General features: G+C 35.2%; 1 protein-coding gene across 2 annotated transcripts in view; it reads right to left on the bottom strand.

Moving 5' to 3' along the window:
- The window catches only part of PAPPA2 (pappalysin 2), a 559,101-nt gene that overhangs the window by 110,741 nt on the left and 436,212 nt on the right, over positions 1–12,148 (bottom strand). For both annotated transcript variants that reach the window (XM_074308442.1, XM_074308441.1), the window contains one exon: positions 8,015–8,186. In XM_074308442.1, coding sequence (XP_074164543.1) covers positions 8,015–8,186 — 172 coding nt within the window. The remainder of the gene's footprint in view (positions 1–8,014; positions 8,187–12,148) is intronic.

Raw genomic sequence — 12,148 nt, 5'->3', positions numbered from 1 at the left:
TGTACAAGACATCATGCCAGGGGGCATGGAGAATTGAAAAATTAATTAAATGTAGTCCTTACTTTCAAAGAGCTTGCCATATTGTAAGGAGATATTGTGTGAGATGTGAACACAAATAATTATTCTGCAAGGCCCAATATGTTAAATATAATCAAACAGCTACTAGCATTCAAAGGAGAGGTCATTTTAATTTTAAATATTATGCAGGTATTCATGATAATATTATGGGCTATATCTTTATTAAGGACCACGCCTTAAACACAAATCATTCTGATTCTCATTGATTATTCAACTATAGACCTCAAGCCAACTTCCATTTGGTCCATATATATATATGTTGTGTGGGTGTCTGTATGTCTGTATGTATATATCTGGCCATTAGACCCAGATGGCTCTAGAGGAATAAGTGAGGCTGGTAACTTTGCACAGCCCTCCCTCACTTCAATGCAATTCACTCATATGTTATGGCATCATCGTGATGTCATAGTCCTCTTCAAGAACAAAGGACAAACAACAATAACAAAGCATCACTAATAGTATATATATTAATATTAAGGTTATAATTAAACAACAAATTCATAATGACCTATATTTAACTCATCATTCTTATGGTAATAATATTAAATTAATTATATTCAATTCTCACTATTTCAGGATGAGAGGAGTTCAGACATATGATTTCATTGGCAGAGGGAAATTCCAATATAGAAACTTCCTTTGTCAGTACAGATTACTGGTTTGTTTGTAATTTATAGTCTTGGCAGTTTGCCTGGGATATTGAGTAATTGCTCTATGATCGTATACCTAGCATAAGTCAGAAGTAAGACATATATAAATGTCAGCTAATATTATGCTACATTGCCTCTCCATTCTTATGCTATGGAAATGTCATTTATATTCAGAAGGAGAATTTCAAAAGTAAAAAAAAAAATTCTCTATATCTAGTTCTGCCAGTGTAACTCAATCTTTATCTAAATCAAGACTAGACAGAGGACAGCAAAAGAAAGTTTTACCTTTCTGCTTTGTTTTATTGACAGAATCACAGAATAACATTTTTTGATGATATATATTTCTGTCCAGGATGTACTGGACTAAAGTCCTAAGTTCTGCATGGCCCATAAATTGCTAGATATCCCCTCCTGGAAGTCTTATAGGCCACCCAGCTCAACAAATCAAAACTGAGTCTCATCACATTTTCTCCCCAATCTAATGTTATTTGAAGTTTCTTCTTTTCCTCTTAAGAGTGCTATCTTTCCAATCAGCCAGGATTACAACCTCAGATTCATTCCTGACTCCTCTCTTTCTTTATCCCTTATATTCAATCAATTGTTGTCTTGCCAATTCTATGTCCCTAACATCATTCACACACTCTTTTCTTTCTTTCCTTTTTCCTTTCTTCCTTTCTTTCCCAATTGGGGCTGAGTGACTTGCCCAGGGTCACACAGCTAGGAAGTTTTAAGTGTCTGAGGCCATGGAGGAGCCACAATAAGGATAACCCAGGATCTAGCAGCATCCACATTAAAAAAATGAAGGGCCTGGAACATGATATTCCAGAAAGGCTAAGGAACTTGGTATGCAACCAAGAATAACTTACTCAGCAAAAATGAGCATTGTTTTCCAGGGAAAAAGATGGACATTTAATGAAATAAATGAATTCCATCTATTCTTGATGAAAAAAACCAGACCTACACAAAATGTTTGATCTTCAAATACAGAACTCAAGAGATTTCTAAAAAAAAGGTAAAAAGAAATCTTGAGAACTATATTTCTGCCATAAAGATATGTAAAGAACAGGTATAATTTGTCCTAGAAACTAGAGGTGGAAAGGAAATCATATTATAAAAAGGGTAAAATGGTGTTACTACATCTCATGAAGAGGCAAAGGTAACCTATTATATCTGAAGAAAGAAAGGAGGGAGATGAACATAATGTGTATCAATAGACTTATTCAATTTATGGTGAAACTTCTTCCACTTCATTGAAAAGTGAGAGGGAAGGAGTAAGCTAAGGGGAAGGCAATACAGAAATTGTGATAAAAAGGGGTAAAATAGGAAAAGGAACTTTAAGGTGGGGGAAGGGATACTAAAAAGGGAGGGCTGTGAAAAGCAAGTGGTGTTCAGAAGTTTAATACTGGGTAGGGGGGTAAGAGGGAAGGAAAGGAAAAAAAAGTATAAGCAGGGGTTAACAGAATGGCAAGCAATATAGAATTAGTCATTCTAACCATAAATGCAGATGGGGTAAATTCCCTCATAAAGAGGAAGCAGTTAGCAGACTGGATTAAAAGTCAGAATCCTACTATATGTTGTTTACAGGAAACACACCTGAAACAGAGTGATACATTCAAACTAAAAGTAAAAGGGTGGAGCAGAATCTATTATGCTTCAGGCAAAACCAAAAAAACAGGAGTAGCCATCCTCATCTCAGATCAAGCAAAAACAAAAATTTATCTAATTAAAAGAGATAAGGAAGGGCATTATATCCTGCTAAAGGGTAACATAGATAATGAAGCAGTATCAGTATTAAACATATACACACCAAGTGGTACAGCATCTAAATTCTTAAAAGAGAAATTAAGAGAGCTGCAAAAAGAAATAGACAGCAAAACTATAATAGTGGGATATCTCAACCTTGTACTCTCAGAATTAGATAAATCAAACCACAAAATAAATAAGAAAGAAGTCAAAGAGGTAAATAGAATACTAGAAAAGTTTGATATGATAGATCTTTGGTGAAAGCTAAATGGAGACAGAAAGGAGTATACTTTCTTCTCAGCAGTTCATGGAACCTATACAAAAATTGATCATATACTAGGGCATAAAAACCTCAAAATCAAATGCAGTAAGGCAGAAATAGTAAATGCATCCTTTTCAGACCACAATGCAATCAAAATTACATTTAATAAAAAGCCAGGGGAAAATAGACCAAAAAATAATTGGAAACTAAATAATCTTGTACTAAAGAATGATTGGGTAAAACAGCAAATCATAGACATAATTAATAACTTCACCCAAGAGAATGACAATAATGAGACATCATACCAAAATGTGTGGGATACAGCCAAAGCAGTAATAAGGGGAAGTTTTATATCTCTAGAGGCCTACTTGCATAAAATAGAGAAAGAGAGGATCAACGAATTGGCCTTACAACTAAAATTATCAGAAAAGGAACAAATTAAAAACCCCCAGACAAACACGAAACTTGAAATTCTAAAAATAAAAGGTGAGATTAATAAAATTGAAAGTAAATAAACTATTGAATTAATTAAATTAATTAAAATTAATTAAAACTAAGAGTTGGTTCTATGAAAAAACCAACAAAATAGACAAACCCTTAGTAAATCTGATTAAAAAAAGGAAAGAGAAAAAGCAAATTGTTAGTCTTGAAAATGAAAAGGGAGAACTCACCACTAATGAAGAGAAAATTAGAACAATAGGAGCTACTTTGCTCAACTTTATGTCAATAAATTTGATTACTTAAATGAAATGGAAGAATACCTTTAAAAATATAGCTTGCCCAGATTAACAGAGGAAGAAGTAAGTAGTCTAAATAGTCCCATTTCAGAAAAAGAAATAGAATAAGCCATCAACCAACTCCCTAAGAAAAAATCCTCAGGAACAGATGGATTTAGATGTGAATTCTACCAAACATTTAAAAAACAATTAACTCCAATGCTATATAAACTATTTGAAAAAATAGGGATTGAAGGAGTCCTATCAAATTCTTTTTATGACACAGACATGGTACTGATACCTAAACCAGGTAGATTGAAAACTGAGAAAGAAAACTATAGACCAATCTCCTTAATAGATATTGATGCTAAAATCTTAAATAAGATATTAGCAAAAAGACTTCAGAAAATCATCCCCAGTATAATACACTATGATCAAGTAAGATTTATACCAGGAATGCAGGGCTGGTTTAATATTAGGAAAACTATTAGTATAATTGACCATATTAATAATCAAATTAATAAAAACCATATGATATCTCAATAGATGCAGAAAAAGCATTTGATAAAATCCAACCTTCGTTGCTACTAAAAACACTTGAGAGTATAGGAATAAATGGACTATTCCTTAAAACAATAAGGAGCATATATTTTAAACAGTCAGTAAATATCATATGTAATGGTGATAAACTGGAACCTTTCCCAGTAAGATCAGGAGTGAAACAAGGTTGCCCACTATCACCATTACTATTCAATATAGTACTAGCAATAAGAGCCAAGAAAGAGATTCAAGGAAGTAGAGTAGGAAATGAGGAAATCAAACTATCACTCTTTGCAGATGACATGATGGTATACTTAGAGAACCCCAAAGACTCTGCTAAAAAGTTATTAGAAATAATTCAGAACTTAGCAAAGTTGCAGGATACAAAATAAATCCACATAAATCCTCAGCATTTTTATACATTAACAACACAATCCAACAGCAAGAGATACAAAGAGAAATTCCATTCAAAATAACGGTCGATAGTATAAAATATTTGGGAATATATCTACCAAAGGAGAGTCAGGAATTATATGAGCAAAATTATGAAATACTTGGCACAAAAATAAAGTCAGATTTAAATAATTGGAAAGACATTGAGTGCTCTTGGATAGGCCAAGCTAATATAATTAAGATGACAATACTCCCTAAACTAATCTATTTATTTAGTGCTATACCAATCAGACTCCCAAGAAACTATTATAATGACCTAGAAAAAATAACAACAGAATTCATATGGAACAACAAAAGGTTGAGAATTTCAAGGGAAGTAAGGGGAAAAAAAATTAAATGAAGGTGATCTAGCTGTACCTGATCTAGAACTATATTATAAAGCAACAGTCACCAAAACCATTTGGTATTGGCTAAGAAATAGACTAGTTGATCAGTGGAATAGGTTAGGTTCACAGAGCAAGATAGTGAATAAAAATAGCAATCTAGTGTTTGACACACCCAGAGATCCCAACTTTTGGGATAAGAATTCATTATTTGACAAAAACTGCTGGGAAAACTGGAAATTAGTATGGCAGAAACTAGGCATGGACCCACATTTAACACCACATACTAAGATAAGATCAAAATGGGTCCAAGATTTAGGTATAAAGAACGAGATCATAAATAGATTAGAGGAACATAGGATAGTTTACCTCTCAGACTTGTGGAGGAGGAAGGAATTTGTGTCCAAAGGAGAACTAGAGATCATTATTGATCACAAAATAGAAAATTTTGATTACATCAAATTAAAAAGTTTTTGCACAAACAAAACTAATGCAAACAAGATTAGAAGGGAAGTAACAAATTGGGAAAACATTTTTACAGTTAACGGTTCTGATAAAGGCCTCATCTCCAAAATATACAGAGAATTGACTTTAATTTATAAGAAATCAAGCCATCCTCAAATTGATAAATGGTCAAAGGATATGAACAGACAATTTTCAGATGATTAAATTGAAACTATTTCCACTCATATGAAAGAGTGTTCCAAATCACTATTGATCAGAGAAATGCAAATTAAGACAACTCTGAGATATCACTACACACCTGTCAGATTGGCTAAGATGACAGGAACAAATAATGATGAATGTTGGAGGGGCTGTGGGAAAACTGGGACACTGATACATTGTTGGTTGAGTTGTGAAAGAAGCCAACCATTCTGGAGAGCAATCTGGAATTATGCCCAAAAAGTTATCAAAATGTGCATACCCTTTGACCCAGCAGTGCTACTACTGGGCTTATATCCCAAGGAAATACTAAAGAAGGGAAAGGGACCTGTATGTGCCAAAATGTTTGTGGCAGCCCTTTTTTGTAGTGGCTAGAAACTGGAAAATGAATGGATGTCCATCAATTGGAGAATGGTTGGGTAAACTATGATATATGAATGTTATGGAATATTATTGTTCTGTAAGAAATGACCAACAGGAGGAATACAGAGAGGCTTGGAAAGTCTTAACTGATGCTGAAACGAGCAGAACTAGGGGATCATTATATACTTCAACAATGATACTGTATGAGGATGTATTCTGATGGAAGTGGATATCTTTGACATAGAGAAGAGTTAATCCAATTCCAATTGATCAATGATGGACAGAATCAGCTACACTCAGAAAAGGGACACTGGGAAATGAGTGTTAACTGTGAGCATTTTTGTTTTGTTTTGTTTTTCTTCCCAGATTATTTTTACCTTCCGAATCCAATTCTTCCTTTGCAACAACAACAACAACAAAATTTGGTTCTGCACATATATATTGTACCTAGGATACACTATAAGATATTTAATATGTATGGGAATGCCTGCCATCTAGGGGAGGGGGTGGAGGGAAGGAGGGGAAAAATTCGGAACAGAAGGGAGTACAAGGGATAATGTTGTAAAAAAACAAAACAAAACAAAAAAAAACCTATGCATATGTACTGTCAAAAATGTTATAATTTTAAAATTAATTTAAAAATTTAAAAAAAAAAAGAAAAAAAGTGTCTGAGGCCAAATTTGAACTCAGGTCCTCCTGACTTCAGGGCTGGTGCTCTATCCACTGTACTACCTAGATGCCCCCACATACTCTTTTCAAAGATAGAGTCTGAACCCTATTTCAGACCCTACTTTGAACAATACAATAGCTTTTGATTTGGTTTCCCTGAATCTAGGATCTCCCCTCACCAGTCCACCTTCTACAGAACTAATTAATCATTACTCTCAAAACAAAGACTTGACTACATCACACTTCTTTTCAAAAATATTCAGTGATGGGGGTAGCTAGATGGCACAGTATAGAATACCAGCCCTAGACTCAGTAGAATCTGAGTTCAAATCCTGCCTCAGACACTTAATACTCCTCAGCTGTGTGACCCTGAGCAATCTTAACGCCAGTTGCTTAGCCAATATAGACAGATATACATATATCTGTTTAAAAGAACCTAAACTTCATTATTCCATAAACTGTGAGGAAAGCTCACTAGGGGTAGCAAGCCTAAGAAGGGAAATCCTTCCCATTATCCCTGATCCTAGAGAATGAAAGAAAGACAGAATGGATAGAAGGGAAACGTGGTATCTGCTTCCCCAAAAGGCAAAGGCTGCATCCTTTGTGATTATAGATGGGGAAAGTAAAATAAAGCATAAGACCTCCATCATGCTCCTCGGCACTCCTTGGTGTTAACATTAATGTTACAAGAGATTAGATTTGTTCTGGCTGGCCCCATAGTTTGGTTATTAGGGCCAAATATTGGAAGATATACAAAGGCAAACTTAGACTTGCTGTAAGTAAAAATGTCTAAACAGTGAAAACTATCTCAAAGTTGGAGACAATGGGTTCCCCCCTCACTTACTGGAAAGGTCATTTCAACCCTTGATGTCCCATAATATCTCTAGTATGTGAGATTACTGATTTGAGGGTTGAGAATGCTTTCCTTTGACATAATATGAGGGGTTCATTGTATATAGTAGCCAGTCAAATTATTATTGAATGGATGATTATTTGTAGACAGATTATTGGAATTTGTGAAATCTAATCAAAGAAAGAGAGTGAGTCAAGCAACCTCTTCCTAAACCAGTGGATTTGGGGCTTCTCATGAGTGATGAGAAAGATGGAGAATGGATGATTTCTTCTTTTTTAAGACTCTTAAAAAAAGATATTAAACTTCAGAATAGTTATTTGTAATCTAACCTTTGGTATATCCAACTACTTTGGTATTGTCATCTCCAAAACAAACTAGTATGGTCCTGACTTCAAACAATAAAACTTAAGCAATGGGAATATGCCAGGCATTCCTACTGTAGCATAGACCTGGCAAGAAATTTACAGTTTATTCAAACTGCAAAATCTCTTATCTCAGAGCCACAGATGGTGTATGTACAACCTCACCATCTCTAAAGCCAAGGTCTTTTTTTGTGAAGGTCCTTATATGCTCCTTTATAAGACTTTTTTTTTAATGTCATAATGAAAATCAACAAAATGAAAAGCTTTCTGCATCCAGAAATTAATCCTGTGATCATGTTGACTCTGTAGGTCTCTCTAATCAAACACCATCTGACTTACCTGAATGGATGTTGGTCTCTTTCCACTGCTAGCTTGGAGAATGTATCCCCTTTGACAGATGACAGCACATTTCATATGTCCTGGACTGCTGGATGTACAATTCACCACATCTGCATGGTCAAGTCGCAGTGGCTCACAACTGCCCTGTTCTCCACAAAGCTGATGGGGATAGCTAGAGAGGAGAAGGAAACAGATATACCTTAATATTAACCTATTTACCTGCTGATAAAAGTAAGGTCTTTCCAGCTGTATCTCTTTGATTCTCTCCAACCAAGAGTAGAAAAATGCCCTGCTTATATTAAGATTGTATTAAAAGCCCTACATCATACTCAATGTACTTATTGTTCATTAAACTACTGTTGAAATTCTCAATTAATAGTAAATGAGGTAACTTGTCATGAAAAAACAAAAGTTTCCAGTTGCTAATCAAGGGATAAAGACGTTGACATTAGCCAGGAAATGTGTGTACAAAGGACCTATTGTAAAGGTCAGAAAGAATTTCCATGTTTTTCTACAATCCGCAATATCATCAGAACTTGTTCAGCCATTCCCCAATTGATGAGTATTTCTATAATTTCAGTTCTTTGGAGAAACCCACAAGAAGATATATTAATATTCTTCAGGAAGGAAGAGAGCTTCCTGAAAGTTGATTGAATCAGGTATAAGCTTAACTGTATTTTTTTTTTTTTTTGGTAGACTTAAACAACATTTTTTTAAAACACAGATGTTTCATTAGCCAAGGAATTTTCAAGAGAGCTTAAGGCCCTTTTTTGAATAGCAAATTAACCCTAAACCAATGTTGCTATAGTTTCCCTTGACGGGAGCATTAGTCAAAGAGATTTTGAAAAAGATCTTTAGATTTTACATGGATCTTTCATATCAGAGGTAGGTATCAATTAACTGGTAAGGTATAACTTGAGGATTCTTCAATGACTACTGATTATTATTTTTTGTGGGCCAAGGCAATCAGTGTTAACATTGGCCAAGTCAAGACATCACTCTTTCAAGCACCAAAATAGGCAGGAATGAGCTTAGGGAATTATTGTGTCATGGTGTGATTGGAATGAGTAGCCACCATAATTATGAAGTAAAGAAGGTAAAAACATGTACATGCTAATGTTCAAACAAGTTATATGTTGGATAAATTAGAAATAACCAATAGGAAGAAAACAATGTCATTGGGGAGATCAAGAAAGACTTCTTGTAGAAACGGGTTTTAAAAGGGATTTGAAGGAAGCCAAAAAACTAAGTTGAGGAAATGAATAATTTCATTCCTGGGGAACAGGCAGTGAAAACACACACAGAATTGTAGAATGTCCTGTGCAAGGAACTTCAAGGAGGCCATTGTCAGGATAAAGTGCCCTTTTCATTTGAAAAAAAAAAATTCAAATTGTCAACCATCACAGAAACGTAACAGGAATAACAGGTGATTGATCAAAAGAAATGAAGTTACTAACAGAAAGCCTTTGGGGAAACATATCTTTGACCTACTACACACCTTAAAGATTGAACAACCCTTAATTTCAATAAGAGCTTAATAAATATCTATTTTGGGGGACAGCTAGGTGGAACAGTGGATAGAGCAGGAGGACCTGAGTTCAAATTTGGCCTCAGACACCTAACACTTCCTAGCTGACCCCAACTGCCTTAGCAAAATATATATATATATATATATATATTTCCTTACTGCTAAAATATTTGGAGGTGCTGGATAACCAATTTAATGTCACTGAAGATGCAGAGAATAGTTATTTTAGGTTCCTAAGAGCCTCTTAGAGGTAGATAAAGGTCTCTAACTTTGGGCAAAATTACTGACAAAAATTAGCAAGAATTACCATAGATGTTATAAAACTACAGTTATAAAACTATTCTGTAGGGTATTCAGCATTCACAAGAGATCCCTATTTTTCCCTTTCTTGAAAGACCTCAAAATTAATATTTGACTAATATTCCTATCAAGATCTACCTTCTAAAGTGAAGATGGTTAGAGGAGGCTCAAATGGAATGAATGTGTAATCATCATGTTCAGGTGCAAATGGGGATTATTTGCAAACAACAAGTCTTTTACTTGATCTGTTCCTGTTTTCTGGCCATAGAATACTAGGAAGCTGAAGTTCCGACATTGAGTCCCAACAGGATGCTTTTCTTACTGCTAATGTCCATTGTATTACATATAAAGATTGTGATATAGATTAAAAAAAAAAAAAAAAAAAAAAAAAAGAATTACCATAGAACAGTGTGATGAAAGGTGCAGTATCTGTGGAGCCCAAGAAACACCTTAGACTGCTCCAGGTAATCAAGGGAATTTGAGATGATCAATTGAGATTATAACAACTCTGCTTAAAAAACAACATCTACACTTCCCATACTCACAATATATTTAGTCAATCAAGGAGGTTTTGTAATGCCAGAGAAACTGAGGCAAGATAGAGATTAGAGAGTTATAATAATTTATTTGAAATGGAGAGATTGTGTTGGGGGCATGCTGCCCCAGGGCTGATGTCCAAAGCATCCAGGGACCAATGTGAGTTCTCAATGACATATATATGCAGGTGGCTCAGCTACAGGGGTACAGGAGGCAGGGGTGGAGTCAGAGAGCTGGGGGGAAGGACTATCAATCCGGTTCTGACAGGGTAGGAAGAGGCACTGGACATTCTGACAAATTGGGGTTACAGAATGGGGAGAGGCACCCAATGTTCTGATGATGTCTAAGATAGGTCTTTCTACTCATCCGGATCATCATGATTAGGAGGGAGGGGTGATGTTGCAGTATTGAACAGAGCAATTAGGAACTAAGGCAGAACAATTCAGGGAAACTAAGTCAGGACAATTAGGGAAACTGAGTCAGGACAATAAAAGGGAATTGTGTTACAACAGTTTAGGCAGGAAAGTGAACAAAGACATTTGTCAGAGACTAAGAAAAAGTGATTTTGTAGGTCCTCCAGCAGACCACTCAGGTGAAGTTCAGGAGGAACAAAGAGACTAGAACAGTTGGACGTTACCAAAGAAGTCCAAACCATACTGGCTATTTGTTAGACCATTGTTCCACATCATTCCTCTTTGAAGATCAGCTGGGCTCATTTCCAGAGGTCAAGGATATTGTTTTGGAAAATAGCCCCTAAGAAGCTGTGATCTTTTGCTACATAATGTGCACTCAAGAGGAAAATTCAGCTCTTATCTTTCTGAAAATGAGACCAACCAGAAAAGGTGCAGGGAAATTAGAATGGAAGTAGAACCAAGTGCTGTCTCAAGTGACCTTCCTGAATGTTTTGATTAAATTTGTAGGAGGCTCTTCTACAATAGAAATGGTAATGACGGAAGCTTTGCTAAAGAACAATGAGATAACAATTATAATCCAGTCATTTGGTGAGGAAACTATGCCAGAGAGGTCTATTCCACCACAGCCTATAAAAGGGCAAGGGCTCAGTGACCTCAGTGAGGACTATCTATATCCTGGTAAGCTTAAAGCTTCTCACAGAACTCACAGAAGTGACCAAGAATAATAGACACTACATACATGATATAAATTAACCACACTAAACTTTTCAGAGTTTCTTAATCCATTATGACCCAACTCCAAACTGTACTGTGTACTTTTGGGGTACTTTAAGTAACAAGATTATATTAATGACCTAGAAACTGTGGTATAATGGATAGATTTCAGGAAAATCAGAAGTCAAATCTATCTTCAGCCCCTAATTGTTTATATTACTCTTCATTTAATCTCTTGGATTCAGTTTTCTCATATGCAAAGTTGTAGTGATAAAAGCAATTACCTCATGGGATTGTTGTAATAGATGAAAATACATGCAAATACTTTGCTAATTTGTTTTTTTTTGTTTGTTTTTTTACAACTAAAAAATTTGGGGATGCTGGATAATATATTTGTTGGCACAGAGAATACAAGGATATTTATATTAGGTTCCCAGCAATCTCTTATATATAGGTAAAGAAAGTCTCTAACTTTGGCAAAGGTTGCCAAAAATTAATGCAGAACAATATGATCAAAGGTACAGTACCTATGGAGTGCACAAAGCACACCAAACTGACTCAAGTCAAGGTAATTTCAGATAAGATTACAATGTTGAATAAATGCCATCCATCATTAATGAGGTATTCCTTCAGACAAATTTC

Source organism: Sminthopsis crassicaudata, chromosome 4 (genome assembly GCF_048593235.1).
Source record: "Sminthopsis crassicaudata isolate SCR6 chromosome 4, ASM4859323v1, whole genome shotgun sequence".
NCBI classification, from domain to species: Eukaryota; Metazoa; Chordata; class Mammalia; order Dasyuromorphia; family Dasyuridae; genus Sminthopsis; species Sminthopsis crassicaudata.
This window is presented reverse-complemented; position numbering and strand designations above follow the sequence as displayed.